This window comes from Salarias fasciatus, chromosome 13 (assembly GCF_902148845.1).
Source record: "Salarias fasciatus chromosome 13, fSalaFa1.1, whole genome shotgun sequence".
In the NCBI taxonomy this organism is placed as follows: Eukaryota; Metazoa; Chordata; class Actinopteri; order Blenniiformes; family Blenniidae; genus Salarias; species Salarias fasciatus.
Window position 1 is genome coordinate 17,561,840 of NC_043757.1, and position 24,935 is coordinate 17,586,774.

Sequence of the window (24,935 nt, forward strand, 5' to 3'; positions counted from 1 at the left end):
GTGCCATAAAGATGATCCCAGGGAAGTTGCGACAGCCTGCTCATCATCAGCCCGCTACTGTGGGATCGGCGGGGAAACATGGCGATGAACAGAGGGCCGGTTGGAATGAGAAGCCTGTCAGTCAAAGACCAGGAGCGTTGTGCCAAACAAGGAAGGATGGAGGGACGTCAGAGAGGCTCCAGGAAACAGCAGAGATGCGATGTGGGAGACTTGAAATTTAAAGAAGAAAATGAGCATGAATCAGAAACATGAGATACTGTAGTTATATTACTTTATATATACTCACCTTTTGAAGCAACAAACAAATAATAGCTCTTAATTTATTACTGGGGAATTTTTAGCTGTTTGGTAACGATGCAAAACTGCATCATGATACTCTAGTTTAAATGCATATCTTCTAAAATATTAGAAGTAGCTGGTATGAAGCAGCGCAAAGTGGATACTCGTCCTTACTAGTGTTTATATGTAAATATTAATTCATACTCTTACTTTTTTACTTCATGTTTATTCAGCCTTATGCAGTCAGTTTCAGCTGTTTTCCCAAAGAGCTATTTTACTTCCAAAATGGAGTAAAAGGCCTAAAATGTTCACTGTGGTTGATGAGTTTTGACCAGTCTGTACCTCCATATCCACCTCAGCATGGAGAAGTCACCAGTTCATCACTGGGAAAACAGAAAGACCGTCACACACTCACACATATGGGCATTTTTAGAATCACCAGTTGTTCTCAAATGTATGTTTTTGTTCTGCCGTTGATGAGTTCATATTTCGCTGTTATACTGCAGTATAAGATCAGATTAATCAGTCGCATCTTTTACTGAAAGTAAGTTAAAGCTCCGTCCATATCTGTGAAGACAGTAGGGAGAACAACAAATTGAACTGATCGTGAAGATGTATCTAATATAGTGGCCTCATTATGTCTTTACTGATAATCATTGTTGAGTAATATTAAAGAAATCCCCCTGAAGATCTTTCTCTTTTTATCCTCTTTAATCACTACCAGTTACTCTGCCTTTTTTAATATGCAGGAGATTAAAGAAAAAAACTAATAATCTACAAAATGCCAAGAAGATGCAAAACATTTTAGACCTGACTCATTTTATGAAAAGAAAAGTTTTGATGTTGGATTGAGAATACGTGCATGACCAAGTCAGCAGGGGGCAGTAGAGGGAATCTGAGCTCAGAGGAGCTCTTTGTCCCTTCAGGACCTGCAGAACCTGGAAAATCTGAATGCTAATCTTACCTTTTGCACCAACCTTCATTCTAGCTATAATAATTAGACAGTCAGGATAGATTTCATCCTGAATGTGTCGCTGTGTTCCTGTCAAATTCTGACTTCTAAGCTCAACTTAATTCCAAGCAAATGCAGCAGTTAAACACAAAAAGCAGCTGAAGGTGAAACCGAGCAGCTAAAATATTTAGGATGTGAGTATTTTCATGCACCCTCCAGCAGATTGCAGCCATGAGGCCAGTAAGACGAACAGCCTTTAAATGCAAATTGCTGCTGCTGCTCTGGACCGTATTTATCTGGAAACCAAATGAGACCGGACCCTAAAACGGTGATTGGAGTAGGTGGGTGGAGGGCAGATTCATTGCTCCATCCTTCATCCGTCATCAGAGGAAGCGGGTGTGTGAGTCCAAGGTGACTCGCCTCAGGTAGCCGTGGCGAGGAGGAGTGAAAACACACACTCCTTTAACTGAACATCAAAGCTCCAAACACGCCGAGCTGGAAAGACAGAAATGAAGCCGTCCGAGGAGTCTGTTTACTGGAGTCTTTTGTTCATCGGCAAAATTACACCTCTCTGAAGATGATGTCCTCTGATGGATGTACTTTGAAGAAATATTTATCTTCTGCTTACTTTTATATGCTTTTTACAACCGTGTCACTGGTTGTTTGAGCTGGGCTGTGGTCGTCACATTAGAAGCTATTCATGTGTGCTCTGTGTGTGTCTGAATGCCGGGAGGCCCCTGCTGAGGGCTCGGCTCCTGCAGGGAGTCCGCGTACAGTCCTGAAATCCAGATTAGATCCTTGAAGGCAGGACGTGGAAAATCAAAGCTTTGGCCGAGTAGGAAATAGTTTTTTTTTTTTTTTATTTAGTGCTTTCATTTAAAATATCTGCATCGGTGTATTTGCATTGCCGACTCCTCCACCTGTTGGGGTCAGTAATGGGGCGCCATCTGTTTAACAGCAGGAGCTGACGGATGATGTCAGGGCTGCCGGGTGGAGCCCGGGATGGAGAGCGGGGAGCTGCATTAGTGGTTTTAATAGGCTGAGGTCAGTCGCGCAGCAACGCGCGCCGAGAGCGAAAGTTAAGCCGGTGATAAATTTGAAGATGGAGAGCTTCACTCCTCTTCAGTGTCTTTGAGAAATCCTCCCGGCTCCACACCTGAAAAGGCAGGGCCGACCTTCATAAATCTTTTCAAGCCACCTTCTTATTTGAGCAGGAGACGACGGCATACTTAATTCTCCGTCAGGCTGCTATCTTTATAGGAGACAGTGTGAAAGCTGGACTCGATCTGCCTTCTGATTCCTATTTCAAACGGTGAATAACGCTACCGTAGCAACCTCTCCGCTGCGATCCTGAAAAATCACGCCAACACTGAGCGCTGGTGGTCATTCTGTTTTAACTTCCGAGTATCTCAGCTGCCGTTTCAGCTTTTTTTTCTTTGTTCATCTGACCTTCGATCACACTAATTGTCTGATGCCGGAGACGCCGGGTCGGCCGGGTCGGGAGTTAAAAAGTGCGATGAGCTCTGCCACCGTGGCTCCGAGCCTCCGTCTGCATCTCAATGGCTGCTTGATGACTCCTTCCATCAGGCGCACACGCATGCACGCCGCGGAGGTTCAACCCAGCGCGGAAGGTTTTCCTCATACTTAGCAGCACTCTGCTGCAACTTGAATTTAGGATTCAATCGATCCGCTCCCGCTGGAGGTGTTGGTCCACATCTGCAGTTGTCGCGGACCCGAACGCGCTGCTGGAACACTTATCTCATTTGGGAGGTTATCGCCAGCCCCGGGTGCCGAGGGGGATACAGATAAACGCCTTGCTTCAGTCTGCAAAGCAAAGACTGCAGGTGCTTTTTATTTTAGAGGGAGGGCTTTTTCACCGCCCGATAAACAGAGATCCTGGCAGAGTTTTAAATGAGCCCGATGTGGCTGCAGACCTCCAGTGCGACATATAGACGCAGGAAAAAACAAACCTATTGGAGTTATCAGCATTTTTATTAAGTTTCGTTTTGAAATGGGACCAGATCCTAACCTCTCTTGTAAATGTAATTCACACACACACACATACACTCACACTTCTGCACTGCTGCTTTTAGAGGTATTTTTCCATCTATATGAACCTTTTATAAAACATTATCAAACATTACAAGTGAAATATTTAGGAGTATATGTGCATGGTCAGAACCATGCACTGCAGCATGAATTGATGGTGATCGCCTTCTCCCGTGCTTCATTTCATGCTGCTCTGCCACAGCTGCAAGCGAAGGCTGTCAGTCTTATGTCGGGTTTGTTTTCCAGCAGCTGGATGACGTAGTGACAATGAAAGTGAAGAGCAAAGTGAATCGAGGAGCGAACGACTTCTGACGATGATGAAAATCGATCTCCCGAGTGACTCTGTCAGAGCCTGGCTTTAAACTGACCGACATGTGGAAAGAAGCAAGCGCTCTCTCTAAAACTAGATTGAACCCTGGACGCTCAGCTGAGTTTTTTTTTTTTTTTTGTCTTGAAGTGTTTTCACACCAGCTTTCACCTGTGCCATCATCTCAAGCAGCAGGATGAAGAGATTGGCTTGATAAATGCCCCCTATCTCCTCTTTTTGAGTGTCATAGCAATGTATCGCGATGGCATTCACACCCGTTCCACTTTTAGAGACATCCATCCATGTGTTCAACCCTGCTTCGCCCCACTCCGTTGCAGCTGATTCAAGTTGAACCTCTGGGTCCAGTGGCCAATCAGGATCTCGCTAAATACTGCACAACACTGCCTGCTAAGATCATCCACTCATTAGGTGATTATTGCTAATATTGATGCTAATGCATTCTGAAAATGCTGGGATGCTATTTGAGAATACTGTCATTTCTGTGCCATTAGTAAATCCGCTCCGCCTGATGCAGTATCTGCTGATTGTTGAGCCGACAACACGGCGTCCCTGTTCACCGCCACATTCCTGCGAAGTGCAGAACATGTCTGCAGCTGTCTGATGGTCTCCAGCCAGGACGGAGACTGTGAACAGGCTCCGCATCATGACTGACGCTTGCAGATCGCACTTTCCGAGGAGAACACTGTGTTCATAATTTCCTCTTAGAGGACAGATTGGTGGAGACGCGGGCTGAATAAAATCGAGAGTGTCTGACGTACATGTGGCGGCTCAGTTGTTTAAGGAGAGGATTATGTGGCGTGTTTGAAATTTCAGGCATGTAACCAGTTCTTAACAGTGCCGTGCTTCTGTTGTGGATTGTGAAATGGAAATTATCTTCTCTACATGTGAGTCAGAAGAAATAACTCTTCTTGATGTTTTTTTTTGGTTTTTTTTTTTATTTTCATCTTAAAGAAAATGAACTGATGGTGGGAAATAAAAACAAGTTTATCCTCCCGCCCTCTGCACTGCTGTATCTAGTTTAGGGTTGAAGGCCATCAAAGCCAATCCCTGCTAATGAACACACACAAACACGCACGCTCACACACACACACACACACACACACACACACACACACACACACACACACACACACACACACACACACACACAGAAGCAATAGATTCCCCTCAGTATTCATGTAAGGCAAACTTTGAGATTTGAGTATCATCCATGACAGGCTCACGTTGCACAAATGCCAAAAGTGTGACCATAAAACTGTTACATAAAACTGTGCTGCTGCTGTAACTCCATTTTTATTTGTCCAAAGTCTGATTGTGAAGCTTCAGGTAAAACTTTTAGATATAACTGACAGGGATGACTAACAAACATCAAAAACCCGTGAATGGCTCTGACATTATTAACTCTCTTTTAGCTGTGTTTTGTGAATTCCTTGTTTTATTTCCAAAATGATGGCCATTTTTTCACATTTAAATACTTGTTTTATGCATTTACATGAGTTTGAACCAGGCCACGATCTCATCTGCTTCTTTTCTTCTTTTTTTTTTGCGGCTCTGAGAAATATCCTCATATGTGCTTCCGAACCATTTATAACATTCATTATAATGAAAACAATGAGTCCATTCTGGTGAAAGAAAACATTTGAAAATCTATACATGACACTATATCAGTGAATCTCAACGTTTTCAGAGGGTCACAGACCTTTACCGGGAAAAAAGAACTCAGAACGTTCGAATGAAAATCTATGTAGCATCGTGTATTCATATTCTTTAGAATAATGGTTCGTAAGTTTAGTGAGTAAGTTAATTTAAATGTGTGGATTTCAGCTCAGTGCATGGGTGCAGTGTAAATTCTGACATGAACTTCATTATTTTGACGACAACAGAGAACAAAAAAGCCTCTTTTGTTAAAGTGTATTTTATGAAGCGCGGTCTTGGTCCCGGAGTGGACGAAGCCGTCAAAGCTGAGGCAGCATGTGGATTTACATCTCAGTAGAGGTCAATTTTATTTCATATTTCTGAATGAAAACAGAGATATACATCTGGTTACAAAAAACTAATCTAAAAAAGGAAGGTGCAAAAATGAAGATTTTGATTAAAATCTAGTGAATTTAGCATGAAAGGTAGTATTTTCCTCTAAATCCCCATTTACTGGTCATTTTATTTATAATAAGTAATAATACATTTTATCTGTGAAGCTCTTTATATTTGACAATCTCAAAGTGCTTTCTGGGGTACAGATTTGATAATTACTCCTCTGTGAATTGTGAATTGCTTGCTGTCAGCGGTTCATTTATCCCTGATGTGAAGCCATCAACAAGCGATGCCTCTTTAGCGCGTCTTCGGACGTGCCACCCCGCTGAACGGTGTGTGTTTTGTGCAGCAGCTGGTGTGTGTGTGTGACACACACTCTGCCGTCCTGCAGCTCAGATGGAAATAGCCTTCCAAACTGTGGCTTCCAGAAATGGGTCACTTTAAAGTTCGCGTCCCCCTCGGCCTGACCGTCCCGGCCGGCGGTCACGTGCGCGTGCGGCAGAAGCCCCTTTTAGCAAATCTCCCATCAGCTTTTGCAGGTCGTGATGGATGCGCTCCGCTGGGTGTGAGGATTTAAAAGATGTGCGGATAGAAAGCGGGGGGACAGTGGGGTTTGGGGAAAAATCTGCAAATCAATACAGCTGCTGCACTCAGCCACTTGTTATTTTGGGACGGTGGATTGATGGCCCTGTGCTGTGGCGACGCTGCCGCAGCGGCGGCGCATTTAATGCCCGTGCGTGTGCATTTTGGTCTGAAGATTATTTTCCGTCGATGCACAAGGCTTCAAAACAATCCTCCGCCGCATCACGCGGAGATCCGTGAATGAAAAGCTCCGGATCAAAGTGGGCCATATGGTTACACAAGATAAGAAGCAACAAATCTCAATTATTCTCCATTTTACAGAGAATTAAATCAGTTTCAAAAAAAAAAAAAACTTTAAGAGTTGGGGTTTTCTTATGGACCCTCTCTCGTCTCCTTCATGTCCCTTGTTCCTCTTGTCTCCTTCTCTTAATTGGAGGTAGATCTGATGGATGCAGCAGGCATGCAGGCTGTAGTGTTGTACTTATCTGTATGCATGACTGTATTTGAATATAAACTGAAAAGGCTATTACAGCTCAATTTCACGCCCAGTGGGATATCTGACATGTTTCTCCCTGTGTAGGAATCACTGTCAAGACTTCTCTTTCCGCTTTCCGTCTCTCGCCGTCCCTTCACATTTCGCCTTGGTTTTTTTTTTGTCTTTGCTCTCCTCTCCAGCTTTGAGGATTTCATCTCTTCTTTTCTGACACTGACTTTGTAGGACTCTGCTTCATCACCTTAAACTTTCATTACATCAAACTTTACGTTGAAACTGGGCATAAATGTCTTTACTTTAAGTTGGTGATTTAGCAGCTCTCAACTTTTCTGAGGCTTCAGTGAGTTTCTCTGTGCATGAAGCGATTCGTCATTTATGTCTCCTTTTATACAAAAGTAATGTGTGAAAATAAGATACAAATCAAGACAGAAGGACAACAGTGCAGAGTGCAAAAGAGATACTGAAAAATAATCTACTAGACAAGACAAAAATACGTAACCAAAAGCATTTTTATGCTTCAAGTGGAGCCCTGCAATCACTTTTTGTTCCAACAAAAGAGGACAAAGTTACAGACCTGACAGAATGGAAATGGACACTGGAAATATGCAGGAGTTATGCTGTAAAGTTATCGAGTAAAAGAAAGAAATGTCTTATTTGTCAATGCCAGCGATCAGTTGAATGATTAATTACACCACTGCATAATTCTGCATATGCATGTTTCAATTACAGCTGATCCTTTAACCTGGATGTTTGATTTGGCACAAAACCGATTTCTGTGTTGGAACTTCTCTGAATTAGTGAAACGTTGGCGGCGGCGCCTCGTGTCCTCTGAGTCTGGCTGCGATATCATCTGACCTGCTGGACTGTCTGAGGCCCTATAGGAACCCGCTGCTGTCTGTTAGCATATATATGAAAACAGTGAGAACGCCCACCTGTGTCAGTCTTATTTCATTCATTCATTCATGATGCTTTTTGAGTTTTGATAAAATAAATGAGTTTTCAGTCTTCATAAAGCTCCCTTCTTCTCATATTCAGCTTTTTTTTTTCTCTCTCACCTGGAATCAATCTGCTCTTCTTTGTCCCGTTTTCTTTCCTTTATGCTTGATGACTCAATCCTTCAGTGTTTTTTTGATTCGTCACAGCGTTTTCTTTTTTAGGAACTGTGCCGCTCTGAGTGAATTGAGGAGTTAGTTATACAAACCATCCACACTCTACAACTCTCTCGTTGCTTGCTGTTGCCTCATTATTTACCCTCCCTGCCGGCATCCGATTTCACAGCGTTCACTCTGCAAAGTGCAAACTGCACGGCTATGTGCTGCTTCTTGTTTCATTTATCATGAGTTTTTATTCGTCATTAACATACACACGGGGGAATGTGTATGTTCAAATACCACAACTGTTTCAGGGGACAGGGGTGTAAAGACTCAATGAACTGGATTCTGGCCAGAGATCAGACCAAACTCACATGATTTGATATTTCATGCAGTGTTGTGGTGTGCATCCCGTTTTTGGAGTCTATCCAACATCATCCTGCAATCCATTTGAAATAAATCTTTAGATTAAGATTTTTGGTGGAGGTCCAGGTGCCTCAAAGGTGACCAGGAGCATGAAAGCTCCATGCAGTCAAACCTCCACCTAGAAATGTAAGCTTTTTATATTGCAGTGGGGTTTAAATATGTGTCTAAACTGAACAATCTTACTATTTTGTTTTCTGTACTCATCCCAGTTTTAATGTAACAGCACTACAGTCTGCTTCACATCACGTATCATTGTTGTGTAATAGTGGCGAAAAATAGGTGAAGTCCTCGTTCCTCAAATGTAATCGTGACTGAAAGTATCAGTTCCTCACATGGTTTTAGTGGCGGCGGCTGCTGCTGCTGCTGTTTGAATTTTAACATTTTAGTGTCCATGAGCCAGGTCAGCTGCTACTAAACTGTATTGCAAGCTGATAAAGCAGTGTCCCTCAGTAGAAATGAAGGACTGCTGCTCATCTTATTATTCAATTATAAGAACTCGATCCATTCCCAGTGTGTAAGAAGAAAACAAAAAAACAGCTGCATCTGTTGAAAAATGTTTCCTTCACTGCGACGCAGGAAGCACTTGAACAAATCCACATATGTACACAAACTGTCACTGCACGCACACAAAGAGGTGAATGTACGTCTTTTAGTAGATCTACAACAGTGTGCATCAAAAACAGACCAGTCCAGAGGATTGCACTTCTCCCAGGAACACATGTGAAAATGGGAAAAAAAAACACTAAGAATGTAAATATTACAAACACTGTGGCTTAAACAGTGTGGCCTAAAAAAAAATCTCAGATTGTTTCTAAAGACTATTGGCAAAACCTCCATATAAATCTCCTCATTAGGATGCTGAGCTCTTAGACAATTCTCGGTATGAATCCAAAAATGCGCCTGATGGCCATGTTTTTCTACCAATTGTGACCCCTCTGGAGAGTAAGAGAAGTCCAGACTGTGAAATTAAGTACAAGACATGGTATACACTTCATGAATTAATGAGTGTTTGTCCTCAGTAACACAGCTTCAGATGCTCTGGGCCTTCCTGGATGCCTCTCATGCCGAGCGCTCCGTATAGGGAGGCAGGCCTGCGGATGTTTACATGCCGACATCCCATCTATACGCTGCTTTTCTCCCCTCCTTCCTGTTCGCCTCTTGCTCTTAATTGGTCTGTGTTTCAGATCAGGGCTGTATCAAAGTGGCTAATTGGTGTGTTTATTAGTGACTGTAGTGGGAGCGGTTGTGCTGAGGCGCTGGCTTTGTGAGGACGTGTGTTATAAATTACCCTCTGCCATCTTTCGCTCCACCTTGTGTCCCCGGCTACCTGCTGGGGATTGGCGGGGGCTGCAGTAACGGCCTCTCCTATTGGTGGACGTCGACAATGGTTTCTTAACAGGTTTTGTTGTTGAGTGTTTCTTTAAAAATAAAGAGGAGGATTCAGCGGGAGAGGGAGTGTTTGTGTGTGGCGGTGCAGGCTGGGCTTACGGAGGGTCAGAGGGGAGGTGCTTTGAGGTTAAGCTCAGTGTGCAGAGCAGAGGGAGTCTATTTAAAGGACACCACCTCCCTCTACTGAATGATTCAACGACAGTTTTGCCCCTCCCCCCCTCCACCGCTCATCAAGATCAGCTGGAGGAAGTGGCGGCTCGGCCAATAGGATTACAGTAGCGGATTGACTCGGTGTGTGAGTGTGTGTGTGTGCGTGTGTGTGTGTTTGCAGCTGAGAGGGAGACAAGCCCGGACAAGCAGCAGCAGCAGCAGCTCTTCCTCTGTGTTTGTCTGTCTGTCTGCGCGCGTGTGTGTATTTGTGTGTGTGTGTGTGTGTGAGAGAGGAAAATGTAGGGCATCCACTTGTCCTCCCTCCCTCTGCCGTCTCTCTCCCCATCTTCTCCTCTGTCTGTCTTTGTTTCTGAGCTTTGCTGCCGGAGCTGCAGTCGCCACAGCGACGGCTGACATTGTTACCACAGCTCCACTTCCGTATTTGCAGAGGATCTCTCTCTCTCTCTCTCTTTCTCTCTCTCTCTCTCTCTCTCTCTCTCTCTTGCTCGGTCTCTCTCTCTCTCTCCTCCTCCTCCTCCTCCTCCCTCTGTCTCTCTCATCGGCTTCTCCCTCCGTCTTGACTAACCTCAGGATTTACCGAGGGGGCATGTAACCTCCCTTAGCAACCATTGTCTGCGCGTGTGTGGCTGTGTGTGTGTGTGTGTGTGTGTGTGTGGATATGTGTGTGTGAGACAGAGAGGTGAGGTGCCTTCAGGATCCAGACATGAATTCCTGTTGGAAGATGAAGATTCAGGTACAGATTTGTCTTCTCCGTGATGCTGTGGATGTCTCTCTCTGGCTGTCGTGTTTTGCGGATGTTGCTACTGTCGGTGTTGTCATTGTTTATTTTATTTTTTAAATTTTTTTCTCCTGGAGCATCCGCTCAATAATATGTATTATATATGGCTAAGCAAATGCATTCCATGTCATGTCTACATCCGTACGGCGGTGGATAATATTTCTGGCGTTCGCTGAAGAAGAGATGATGATAACAAAAGAGAATCGAGGGCTGATTGTAGTTTCCTTTCAATGGTTGTTATGGTGAGGCCTTGTGTCTCTGCATTTCTGCTGCAGTAGCTGAGAGATGAAAGACTTACTAGGAATGTGTGTTTTTTTTATCTCTTTATGTGTGTGCATAGGACTGAAAGGAGTTGATAAATTGAGAGCAAAATGAGCAGTGTGTGTGTGTGTGTGTGTGTGTGTGTGTGTTATCTGTCAAATAGACGCAGCACTATCGGACCAACGTTGGGGTTATTGGGTTGTTGTGTGGCTGCATCACAACATATCTTGTCTGTCTTTTGTGTCTGTAAGCGTGTGCGTTCGTCTCCTTCTGGGACTCGGTCTCTCTTGTGGTTAGTTTCACATTCGCTGCGTGCGTCGGGGTGTGCAGGCGTGTGTGTGTGTTTGTGCAGCGGAGAGAAGCATCTGCCACCTCTTCGGTGTGAAAGGTTGACCCACTTTCTCCTGTGTCACTGCCCTTTGTTCAGCATGCGTGGGGGCTGCCCAGAAATACTGTATATCGCTTCACGCAGGCGTTGTTGTGTATCTGCATGCTGTCGGCGCTTGACGCCCGATGTTGAGTACATGACGCTGTAAGCCTCCACGTCTAACCCGATTCAGTACACATGAACTCACCTCACCCTCTGCTCCGCCATGGCGCGTTTATCTGCTTTGTCTGTGCTCTGAAAGTTAACTGCACTTCTCATATGAAACCACATTTAAAACAAAGACATCCTGAACTGTTTGCCATTAGACACTCGCAGAGGCTCCAGACAAACAACACGAGGCCTCAGTGGCAGAGCGGTCCCACATATAAATATATATATTTCCCTCTCAGTACCACAGCTTAGCATATCACATCATCGACTGATGCACCAAATCATGGAGCTTTGTGTCAAATCTGCAGCTGGGGGAGGGTAGGGGGGGGTGGATTAGAGCGGTCACATGTCATGGCAGAGCTTAAAAACCTGTTCAGCAGGAGAGATGGACAGACAAATGAGGAAGGGGAGCCAAGACAGAGACGAGGCCAGACAGGAGTTATAAGCCAGGCAGAGGGCATTTTAGCACACATTAGTGCAGTTTTCCTGCACCGCTGCGACCATTTAACTTAGTTGTTAGGTGTTTTGCAATATGCCCAGGTGGTTGACGTTTTCTCCTGTTCCTGCTTCTTTTTTTCTCTCTGAAACACTTAAAGATCATATATGTGATTTAACATTCAGTGTGTTGAGAACTGATTGTTCACGCTGTTAGTATTCATAACTGTCGACATGGAAAGTTCAAAAAAAGAGAAGATCTTCTTATGTTCCTATGCTTAAAAATAGGGTGTTCATAATCCCAGCAGATATTGCTCCGCTGAGCAGCCACTAAGTGCTGCTAAGTGTAAAGAAGCGGCTTGGACTGAACGTCACGATGTTGATGGACTCTGTGTACAAAGTCAGTTAAGTGTTCTGATGTGACCTTCTGTCAGTATGTCTCTTCTGCCTCAGTTGTCTTTTCCCAGGCAATTCTTTGATCTCAAGTTGACATTAAAATGTGACTGAGTGAGATTTCACCGCATTGGAATAATTATATGTAGCTTGACTTCTCAAACATGTCTTTTTTTTTTTCTTTTTTTTTTTAATCTTTCATGAAATAGCAAAAAAAATGTGGCTTTCCTGCAAAGTCACGATATCTCCCATCTTTGTAGCTGCTGCTTTCATTACAAGGCACCACCTGGCCTTTCAATCTGTCATATTTTGCAGCCTTCCCCCCTAGAGGTGACTTTTTATGCTCACGTCTTATTGGACTCCGGCATCGGATCTATATAATTGCCATATGTTGGCGCAGGCATAGGTCACGTAGTGTGGTCACTGTCTCTTTGCTTCCGTGTCCTGTTTGGAAATTAAAATATTATGCTGAAGATGAAAGAAGACGAGAAGCAGAAAGAAAAGGTGGAGGAGGAGGAGGGGGGGGGGGGGGGAGCAGCAGCAGCAGCAGTGGTGGTTGTGAGGAAGCTACAGACGTGCTCAGTCACACACAGACACATGCAAAAAGCTGTCAATTTGTGCACAAACCAGGTCTGGGGGTGTTTCCTGCCGGCTCACTTTACTTCAGTTTGATGTGGTTGGACAACATGATTCCCACACAAGTACTCCCAGACGCTCCACGCTCGCATTTTGCTGACCGGAATGTGTGAATTGAAGAACAGAAGCATTCAAACAATAATCGACACTTCAGACAGATGTTAAGTTTCCTGGTTTGTTTTTCACGCTTCTCTCTTAAGATGCATGACCTGTCTGCATTTTGCCGCCGTATGCAGCTGCTATCGGTTCACTGCGATACCTGTGGCCGGGCAGGCTCTCATCTGCTCTGTTGTAGCAGCACATAGTTGAGATTTCTCCTTGGCTTCTGCTCTCCAGCTGCCCACTCAGTCGCCCTGCATTACCTCCTCAAGTGGCCTCTGGACACTGACAGCCAGAGGAAACCACTTAAAGACCGACTTCCTCTGCCGATGCCATTCTTTGTTGTGCACGTTTGATATTATATTGCGAGCATGTGTGAGTGTGACCCCCTCCAGACCAAAGAGGAAATCACGAATGCAGTGTTTACCCAGCTCTTCTCTGCGTCTCGTATATCTGTCTGTGTGCGTGTTTTTGCATGCCAGCTGTAAGTTCCAGTCACCAGGGTGTTCAGAAGTGCCTTTCCCTGCATTTCTTTCTTTTTGATTGATGCGATTCCAGTGAAGGTGGTGTCAGGAATTGGAATTTCAGTTATCTATGTTGGCTGGTAAGTTATCTTGTGTCAGCTTGCCTGCAGTAAGTTAAAAATTTGGGTGGTCTGAATTTCACCGAAAGATATACAGTCTGCTTAAACACACTCCAGCAGATTCACTCCTTTAAGTTTTTGTTCAGCACGGTGGCTTTTTAAATTAAAAGTGGAGGATGTTTTTCTTTTTGTTGACTTTTGTTTCAGTAGAATTCCCTTTATTAACCATATTAATCTCAACGCTCTAATGAAAGCTGTGGTGTTGAACTCGAGAGAAACTGTGCGTACACTTGTGTTGCACTGACAGTAAACCACAGAAAATGCTGCGAGTCTGAAAATGAAATCCGCCATGCAATGTAGAGCAGTTCTACGCTAAATTAAAGTCGAGACGACGATAAACTCTAACTTGTGCATCTGACTTTTTTGGAAATTTGCACCAAGTGGTGAAAATGTATTGATTTCCAGCAGATAATCCCTAAAAAACACCTTTTTATGACAATGTAGAACATCAAAAACTACATATTCTACTGTCCACTGAACATAAAATCAGTTTTTTTCTTTGTATGAATGAATTTACAAATTTTCATTTGTACAGGATCTCACCTTTCATTCACATATACTATCGGTGCTCTGGGAAAAGCCAGGAACATATTCTGTATGAGTTGTGTGAATTTAGCTTGCACATGGGACTCATGCATTTTATTATGTAGATTTGATGCTTATAAACCATTTGGAATCCAGCCTCTTTCTATTTAATTCATAGTTAGGTTTTATGGTTCGTCCTTCCTGCAGTTTGTGACCCTTTGCAACGTACCTTTTATTAAAGCTCGATCATACACCCAGCCTCTCAGTGATGTCTGCCAAAAAGACTACTTTTCATTATTAGACCCTTGAGATAAACTTTTCAAGGATTCATTACATGGTTGGCCTTCCATACTGATTTGATTATAACTTATCTGCCATGCTCTTGGTCAGATTGTGAACCAGCTTTCTTTTCTGGAATCGATAGATTATGTCCAAAATGTTCCCCGTAATGTTTTTTTTTTCATGCTGATTTACAAAGTTTGTCACTCAACAGTGCAGAAGAGAAGTTAAGAGACTTGGCAGTCCCAGTGGCTGTGTTAAGTCTGTCAGCGTTGGAGGTGTAGGGAAGCTGCAATCAGCTGTGATTGATCTGTACTTGGTAGGATTACTGAGCAGTCCTGCATGCTACCAGCTACGGATGCAAAAACATTCAAACGGATGATAAAATCAACATTCATGCAAAATGGACACAAAATATCCAGAATTAGAAGCACACATTTGCACATTTTCTCATCTTTTGGCCTTCCCTCAACTTTTATTTTAGGAAAGTGAAGAGCTTTCCCACCTGTTGCCTCCTAGGCTGTTCATGCAACAGCAGTGATTAAGAAATTACACAGCCGCTGCTGAATGGAAGAGTTCAGCGGCGTGCAGAGGTCGCTCAGAGATGTAATGAATTCGCCGAGGAACAACAAGGGAGGAAGCAGGAGACGTCAGACTCAAACACATCTCATTAATTTCACTGATTTAATCCCTTCGACAGTCACCTCATTACTACCGACCGTCTGATAGCGATCGTTCATTTGATCTTTTCCCTTTCTTGTTGGGATGTCGGCAGTTTGTAGGCGGACCTTCAGTGATATGGTGTTCTTTTTGCGCTCTTTCAGCCGAGGAGCCGCCACAGTGCAGTTTGGCGTCAGACTGCTTGTTGTTTGAAATCTCTAAGCGCTTTTTTCTTGTTTTGTTGATAATATTCAATTGTATTTCACAATAGTCAGGACTTATTGCTGAAAATGGTTCAATTTGATACGAGGAAATTCTGTCCTCGGGTTGATTTTTCTTTTTACTTTCTTTTGTTTTTTTTTGTCATTGTCTTGACCTCCTGGAGGAAGATGTTGTACGGGACTCCAAAAAGCTTTGTTTTTCTGGTGTTGGGCGGTTCTATTAACCTGCAGAAACAGGTCATTTGTTACTACAGTTGACACTGGGGGTGACAGTCTGTGATTGTGTCTGAGGGGAAGAGGAGGATGAGTTAGCTGGGTCTCTGCTGCAACTTTAAAAAGCCTTGGTTCTTTTTCTTTTCCAAGGATAAAACATCTTTGAGGATCTGTGGTGCATTTATATGAGACGAGACTCCTCCGGGCAGCAGAAGTGTTGGTTTTGAGCGCCATACTGCCGGAAATGATGAGATCTTGCAGTTGATTTGTTGTTTTTCCCACTAATGGAGCCAAATAAAGCACTGAAGTTGGTAAACTTCCTGCAACTAAGAAGCTGTAATGATGATAATACAAACTGTAGTGCCGTCGCTATTTCTGAGTTCCACGATTACTGTCAGACCCTCCAACGATAACGGATTCAACAAGTCTGTGCACGTCTTGTGCGAGATGCTGCAATACGCTTCTGGAAGTGAAGAGTCATAATGAAGCCTGTTTTGTGAAATGAGACAGAAAAAAAAGATTTGAAACGTGACAAATTGAAATTTGCATGTGTTCATTGTTTAGAAAATGTCTCAATATGTAGAAGACGTAAGCAGGTGCGAGCTTGTGACCCTGAGCGATCCGTGTTGGACTCGTCTCGCGTCTAACCTCAAACTGGATGTCTGCTCTCCGGCATCATGCTGCCGTTAAATGATCCTGAAACCATAAGGAGGCATTTGTTTGTATGATTCTAGACAAAATCTTGCACATTCATGATATAATGAATTATGTAGTTTGCAGCAAGCTACAATGGAATAGAATAGAAAATACCCTGTTAATCCCAGGGGGAAATTCCTCACAGCGTTGCGCCACAGAATCAATAAACAGGACGAGATGGAAAAATTCTCCTTGTGCCAATGGATATTAATAGGATATTAAAGTGTCAAACAAGGAGAAAGAGTAAAATATTAAAGAGGTAAATATTAGTATGTACGAGGCTTAACAGTAAATAAATCCCATATAATGTATTCATGGAGAAGGGCTCGATAGTAAAAAACAAAATACAAAAAAAGACTATTTCCAAGGAAAAGTTACAATCTGCAGTGAACAATAAAGTTTTCAGCCCTGATTTAAATAAACCGACAGTTTGAGCAGACTAAAGGTGTTTGAGAAGTTTGTTGTCGTTCAGACGCAGCAGACCTGTTCCAGGTCTGGATGCTTCATCAGGAACTCGCGAGTCTTGAACACAGTTTGGACCATTCAGCGCTTTGCAGTTGAAAATGTTTATCAGCTGGCTGAAAAGTCAGGTATTTCACTTCTAATAAAGAAGAAGGTCCGTGGTGTGCATAGTTTCTTTTACAAAGAGTTCAGGGTTAAATTCGCAAAGGCTTCTTTTTCTTGAGCCTCTTGCTTAAAAGCGAGCTGAACCCTCGTCCCCGTGGGCGGAAGAACAGAGCCCTCAAAAACACGGCCGTCCCTCTGAATATGACCTCTTCTCCTCTGTTGTACTTTCTTAAGCTTCTTCTCTTACAAGCCGCAGTCTTCAGAGTCCAGTCTGAAAGTTGTGTTATCAAAGACCGGAGCCGCTAACAGATCCACAGAGGAGGCAGGGGGGAAGACGGACTGTGAAACCTGAACCCTTCTTTATCAGAATTATGCATGAGCCCAGAGAACGAGGCGCTTTAAAGTCTACAGTCATGGTGGCGGTGAAGGTGACTCCCAGACGCTGTAGCCACCGTAGGTACCTCAGCTGGGGAGTAACGGCTGCAAAGGGAAATTGGGTTTGAGAGAGAGAGAGAGAGAGAGAGAGAGAGAGAGAGAGAGAGAGAGAGAGAGAGAGAGGACAAATGGAGACATGTTTTCTCTTCTCTCTTTTTTCCTCATCTGTGTTCAGTTTCTCCGCTTTAATCACTTCTGTCTGAAAAAGCCAGGAGTTCATTTGTGGCCTTGTTATTTGCCGAAACTCTCCGTCTGGGCATATCCGCTTGTTACCTCATTTCTGGACCAAGACGGAAGGATTAAGGGCAAGGATCATCAATTTGTTCTATTCTTTTACTGCATCTTTTATCCTCAGCTGTCATCTCTTGAGGGGAAAAAAAATAAAAAAATAAAACAGAGTTTTTATGCTCTTCAACTATCTGGAAACTCATTTGCTGAACAAATTGTACCCACTCAGCCTTTTTTTTCTCTCTTTTGAACCAATTTGTGTTATTGTATTGAATAAAGTAATGACTTTGAAACTACTTCACTTTGATCCACTCGTAAACCAAGAAACCCTCGTCGTGTTTTTGCAGAGTTACAGCTGCTACAACTAAAGTTGAAGTCAAAACTCCAGAATAGTGTGGTCCACTTGTGTTCCCCTCACTCAGGCTGATTTTAGTCACTATATTATATTATATAATGATGGTCCATGTTCCTTGAGATTTTAACTACATTTAGCGGTGGTTGTTTTGGAAGATGGTTGCGTAACGAGAAACGCCCCATGAGTGATAAATAAAGCCGCTTCTCTTCTGGAAAAGCAACAAGGCGGGACTACTTGTTAAAACAACGAAGTCTTAAGGGGGCACTGTGATAAATTCTTAAAGGCAAATACTCCAAGGTGACTTTGAGAAGCCTCCACTTGAAAACCCCTTTCCAGGAGTCTGCTCTGGTCCTCCACTTGTACCGTCATCCGTTATCAGGGAACAAATAGGCTGAGATGGATGACTGGATGTGTCAAACTGAAGCTGTGATAGATGCTCCTACACCTCACCTGACCCTGTTTTTTGCTCATCTCAAGAGTTTTGCACATGGATTTATAATTATTTGTCAGCCAGCCAAAGTGTATTTCACAAGAGGAAGTCAGATTGAAACGTGAGATTATTTCCAGGTGAAGATCGGAGACAGTCGCCTTGAGCAGTGTTTCCAAAGTGACAGGAAACTGTTAGGAGGCTGTTGTCCTTGCTCGGCTCTGTGCCTCATGAGATGTTCAGATGTCTGTTATGACTTAAGTCTCACCTGAGATGACAGCGTCGTCTTTAATTGTGCTCCATATGGTGGCGATACATCCTTGAAGAATTTACATAAGCATTGAACATTTTAATGTCAAAAACTTTGCAAATACCCGCAAGAACAGTATGCCGGCCTATACTAATGTTGTGCTTGCTCGTAGAGCTCCGTCCAACAGTTTCACAGCAGCCAAAGAAACCGCATCGCTGCTTAATGTTGGTGAGAAAGAGGTGTTGGTGTATGTCTGCATGTGGCAGCTACTTGTGTGTGCGTCTGCTTTTGTCCTCAAGCGTGAAGTGAAATGGGAACAAAACAGTGATGGAGATAAAAAGGAAGTGGAGAGTGAGCACAGAGAGCCTCACTGTATGCAGCCGTCATTTATCACCATGGAAACTGGTCGCCGCGAACACGCATGTGAACCACTCAAGTAACCGCCTGGTCACATGTTTTGCCGTCTCTCGGCGAGCAGCCTCGTGTGTGTTCAGACTCAGGATTTTCTTTGGCGTGCCGTCACAAAGTGAAGAGTTGTCTCAGACTTTGCAAACCCAGTTTATCTCTCTCTCTCTCTCTCACACACACACACACACACTCCCATTCATACCGAAAAATACACTATATTATACTTAAATACATATTTACTTCATTTCACCTTGTGTTTTGTTAGTTTTTCGAAATAACTTGAAACTTTTCACTTTTTAGCATAAAGGAATAGTCGTCCTCTGATCCTTTGAAAGCAAAAAATGAACAAAATAACTTCTAATTCTGACAGAATTCTTACCACCAGAATTACTAATAGGAAAGTCCAACACAGCCGCTGGGTTGATATGCATGTTGTCATGCCTCCAGTTCTTTTTCTGCACATAGTACCTTTATTTAGTCCTAAATTCAGTTTCAGCAAAAGCCCTAAATAATATTGTCACTGCTAAACACTTAACATTGTGAAACTCTTAGTTTGACTTGTAGGAACAGATTCGGGCCTGAATGAAGGTTATATAGTCACTACTGCACAAACATCTTCAAACCTAACGACATCCCCATCCTGCTGCTTGAACTCTATATTTGATGCTAATGACTTTGTATTCGTCTCTCACAGGTTCAGCTAAGATGCTACTTTACCTTTCAGCTCAACATGAGCCTGTTTTTACATTTTCACATGAGAGCTGCAGACTTTTGTTTAAAGTTTCCGAAATCAGAAAGGTATCATCGCTTCAACTCAGATACCTTTTGTATTCACGCAACAGAAGCAGCTTTTTCTTTTAAAATAATGAAACATCTTTTGTGCTTTTGGAGATTTTCTCTCTCTGAACAAGTCGGACATGAAACAGTGTTTGAAGGAGCACAGAGGCCGGTAGTTAATCTCTGGATGTACACTGAAGCTTCCTTGTGTGGTCTGGAGGGGAAAATCAGTTTAGTAGAGCTTAATACCAACGATTCTCACCCCTCAATAGTTTATTCAGTGCCTGCTTTTTAATGTGTTAATAAAGTTGAAAAACTCTCCCTGAAGATTGGAACCCTCGCTATAAAGACGTGTTTGTGTCCAAGGCGCCCGCACCCTGCCAGCCCTGCTGTGAACCCAGCATTGTATAACTCTGATTGATTACTCATTAGAGAGCGATGCAGAGCTTTAATACCGACACTGGATTCATCAGCAACGTCCCAGCGGCTGCTTTTTTTTTTTTTTTTCCATCTGAGTCAAAAACATGGAGAAGGAAAAGAGGATCATCACAGCCTCAAAACAGGGCCTGGCTGTGCTGAGCGCTGGGAGCGTTGGCCTGCTTCTGCTCCCTTAGTAATGATACAAATATTGTGACACCAATATGATTTGGAGTTCGGACAGATGTGTTATGCAACCAGCTTGTCCTGCTTTAGTCCGCCGCCAGAGGATTGGATCCACCAAGTCGAGATGGCAAACGGCTCCGGCTCGCCGCGGCCCGGAGCCGCTGAGAAATGTGTCTTCGCTGTGCTCATTACACAGAAGCAACTCCGAATTAGCCCTGTTTAATCCCCCTTTATTCATATTTCCTGTCCTACTACCACATTTACCACAGAGACACACAGCTGCAGCTGAGACTGTGACATATTTACTTTTCTCATCTTGCAAACAGCCCGAGAGCTTCAGTGCGCCACATTTTGTCCAGACTAAGTTATGTGAGCAGATCCGAGAGGAAAGTTGATCGAGATGACACAATTTGTAAACAGTTTTATGGATTCTGTTGAAATTTGGTGTGATATTTATCATTTTATTGAAGATTAATTCAGAATTAGTGGTCAAACGTCTCGCTCTCAGACCTGGCTTGTTCTGGATGTTCTCACTCACTGCAGCAATGTCTCTCATCTTTTTTTTCCAGAATGAAAAGCCTCTGGGTCACTCCGCCAGCAGGTCCAGCAACATATCCAAGGTGAGATGAAATACACACAGATGTTGTCAAAAAAAAAAAAAAAACAGAAGTGTAATGAGAGACAGCCAGTCTGACAGAGAGAACGGATGCAGGCAAGAGGGGCTTCCTCAAGGTGAGCAGTGGGAGAAGACAGACTGACAGAAGGACCGGACAGACCGTGGAGGGAGAGCAGCTGATAGATCACCTGCCTCTTTCTCGGGCATCATCCCAACGAGCGCCGCCTCCCTGTTCAACCTCTACCACGCCTGTCTTTCTTCATTTTCCCCCCTGTCCGTTCGTCTCCATCGCTCCTACAGGAAAGGACCGCAGCGTCCATCGAATGTGGCGCCGGCGTTTCAATCCTCCTGAGCTTCTTAGGGAATAAACCCTTTACTTGCGCTAATAGACGTCAGGGTCATTTTGCCACCTCGGGACGGCTCCGGTGATAGTGTTTGATCCATCGGACGGTTGCTCTTTAACCGCCAGCGAGACTGGAGTTATTGCACCCCAGTGACAGATATGTGCCGATCATATCGGAGAAACTGTGCAGGTTTGATTAAAAAAAAAAAAAAAAAAAAACTCCTCTTAAAGACAGTGTGTCAGTTCATGAGTGATGGATGGTGACAAATAGTGGCTGCTTTCCACTAATAAGTGACTCATGCTGATAGTTCAACATGTTGGTCTCATTGTGTTTGGCATGAGGTTATTGAAATTAATTCACTCATTTTGAAAAGACTGAATTAAATTAAAATCTGAATTAAAACATGAATTTTGCTTCTGGATGTCAGGGGATAATTCTGCTCTTATCAAATCGTGGTGTGGTGTTTAGATGTTCGGTTGGGATATGCAGGACACCTTTAAAGCTCAATAACTTCATCATCTTTTTGCAATGCAACGCTGTTTTCCTGACCTCAACTTGCTTGAACTCTCTCAGCTTCATATCAGGCTTCATTCCTCCAACCGTTGGAGAACAGTAAACCCGAGACAAACTGATCCACTGAGCATCAGACGGAGGCATCCATAATTCTTCATGTTTTTCCTCTAGCTGTATAATTTAGCTGTACTAATCCCACTGTACAGATTAAACTTGTTTTTTTCTGATTGTGCACAAGTGCAGCAGTGAATATGAAGTCTGCCAACTTCCAAATACGTGCAGTAATCAGACTGAGCCTTGATTTTCAAATAATGTTTCTGAAGTTGTGTGATATATATTTGTGTCAGTTGCCTGTAGATCAGTGTGACCTTTAGCTGTTCATCAAATCCAAACCAGACAATAAAGTCTGGAATGAGCTCTGATCAGAAGGAATTGTTTCTACTTTGTGGAAAAGGTGCTTGTTTTAGGAGTGAGACAAGATTGATGCACTGAATGTCTCTCAAAAGTGGAGCCGCAACAAGCCGTCCATTGTACTCCACCTGCATGCACCGTTTTCTCGCGATTTCTCTTGTCAAGTAAAGCTTGTGGTTTAATGGACCAGCAGTGTTTTGTGCTGCGTCGGTGGAACGTTTGATGTCAGTCTGAAGGTTTCTCTCTCTTGCACTTAGTTTTTACACACAAAAATCAAGATGCATAAAAACAGTTGAAGTGAAGATTGTGATTTATCTCACTAACTTGGAGTGAAAATGTAACCCTCCCCAACAGAATCATTTAAAAAATAAAGGGGGGTTTTCTTTGGAGCAAATGTCTAGGGACTGTTTTTGTTCTTCGAGTCAACAACTTCCAAATTCCAAACATTTCTCTTCTTTTAAACAAGGTCACAGAAGAGGAGCGTGCTGCTGTGAATCTGCTCCGTCATCATTCTCATCTGGCCTCCTGACACTCACTTCCTGTTTATTTTTACCCTCTGTTCCATGGTCATGTGTCCTCTCTGGCCTTTATCTAGCTCCATGTCTCTATTTTCATACATTTTGTGTGAATCTTTGCAAAAACACATGATTCCACAGTCCCTCACACACTGAGATAATGACGTATTGATAATATAAGGAGCTAAAAATAATATCAAAGCAAACCCTGAGACAGAGTCCTGCATCTATATTGTCCACGGGTTCCAGACGTCAGAATGTCACGGACTGAAAATAATTTTCATCCAAATATTAAGAGGGACGATTGGATTCATGACTACCCATAATGATCACGGTGCAACTCCCAGTCAGCCAAACCCCTGGGATATAAAACTGTTCAGCTATGAACAAATACTGACGGAGAATCAATTTGACCTGCTGTCGTGAAAACTGGACAGACGGCTCTTAGAAAGGAGAGGCAATTAGCAGGACAACCCCTGTTTGGAAATGGCTTTGCAGGTGATGGCCACAGACTACTTCACTCTGTTTTGCCTTTTTTTTTTTCTCCAAGTGTCCTCACAAGTAGAAGCATCACGAGGGAGGCAGCTAAAACTGGAATTTTGTGGTTGAACAGTGATGTTCTAGAAAGGAACGTCCTTTAAAAGCTGTACAGGTCCGAAGAAGAAACAATCAGACCATTAACAGGTGCAGTGGGAGCTCGGTCCCGGGCTTCTACTCCCCGCTCTCATGTGGCTGAAGTGTGTCAGTTCCTGGATGGCATTGATCCTATCGACCGGCCTGACCGTTTCCCAGACCCGAACACCCCATGAGACCCTCTCTGTTCTCCTCAGGAGCATGCCAATGCATTGCTGGGAATGCGTACAGTCCGATGGAGGCCACGCAAAGGACTGAGCCAGTCCTTATGGTTCTGAATCCAGTCCTCAGTGATTTAATGATCACATTATAACACATGTTAACAGTTATCGGTTGTGGTCATGTGCAGTTGGTTGACACGCCGTCGGTAAAAAGGCCATGTGAAAACACGGCAGCGGATTTCATCGGTTAGCGGACACACTGTTCTGTCATTGAGTGACCTACCTTCGCTGACATCCGTCTGACTGTGTGTGATGGACGCAAAGTGAAAAGAAAGTTCTTAGGTTTGACAGTTTTAATTAATAACCGGCAGTCGCTCCGCCAGCTGGCGAGTCCCACTCCGTTCTAAAGAGAGATACCACAGACTGGCATGTTTTAAATTGGTATTAATTGTTCTGGATGGACAGGTCTGCTGAGAGGCAGACTCGGAGCCCGCTCGCGAGTCAGACAGAGCGGGTTTGAATTAGCAGACCCGAACAAAGAAACGGCACAATAAACTTTTGACAGATGCAGTGAAAGAGTCAAAGTGAAAGCTGAAAATTGAACTGTGGATTAATCTACGTGTGTAACATACTTTCAGTCGCACAGCATCTCGGCGCGACTGCTTACCCTGGAAGCTTGAATAAGAATATGATCTGCAAGACTACAGAAGATTATTTTATGCATATATGCAGTGCATTTCTAAGTCTGCGCCCTCACTGCGGTAAAGATGAGATGAAAGATTTTCATATTTCCAGCAGTGAATCAAATTTTCCTCCTTGCTGAAAGAATACCAAATGTAGGTCAAGTTAATTTATGTTGCAAAGCTGGATCAGGGTGAAATGCACCGCTGATAAGGTGCTCACCTTCCTTTCACATGCCCTCTGAGCGCCACTGATGAGAGCCTCCGTGGATAAATTTTAACTGGCGCTCGATTGTTTTCATTAACTCTGACCCCAGCTGCAGCCGGACTCGATACGAGGGCGACACACACACGCTGGGATGCTTCTCACGGCACAGATTCCAGCCGAATCGCATCGGCTCGTGTCAGATCAGATCAAAAATGGATGCGCTCCCATCCAATTGTTGACCTATTTAAGATATGTCTCTGTATAAATAACCACAGCCCGACAGGACTATTTCGTAACATCTCCGGCTTGGCATGACGGCACATTTCTCTCCGAGCTTCTGCTCTAGTTTTGCACCGCAGACCTGGCAGGATCCCCGTGGTCCCCGTGGCTGTCGCAACTTTTCTGGGTGTAAACCGTCACACTGCCAGACTTGTCTTTAATCAGTGTTCGAGGGTGACTAGGAAACGCATTTAGTTTCAGGTATCCGGACTCTTACACTACAAGGGCAACGTTTCTGGTGTGTATGTGTGCGAGAATGTAGCCATGGGCTTGTTCTTGGTACGGAGGCGGATTTCAGAGGTGATTGAAATAAATGTGCTCAAGCTATAGAGTCATTATCTCCAATCTGCTTCGTAC

The 24,935-nt window shown here is 43.6% G+C and overlaps 1 protein-coding gene across 7 annotated transcripts in view; it reads left to right on the forward strand.

Moving 5' to 3' along the window:
* marchf8 (membrane-associated ring finger (C3HC4) 8) overlaps positions 1-24,935 on the forward strand; it is a 78,071-nt gene that overhangs the window by 33,357 nt on the left and 19,779 nt on the right. For 6 of the 7 annotated variants that reach the window (XM_030106366.1, XM_030106359.1, XM_030106363.1 and 3 more), the window contains exon 3: positions 20,788-20,838. In XM_030106366.1, coding sequence (XP_029962226.1) covers positions 20,788-20,838 — 51 coding nt within the window. Of the gene's footprint in view, positions 1-10,031; positions 10,525-20,787; positions 20,839-24,935 lie in introns of those variants that run through there. The other variant, XM_030106365.1, reaches the window with a different exon arrangement.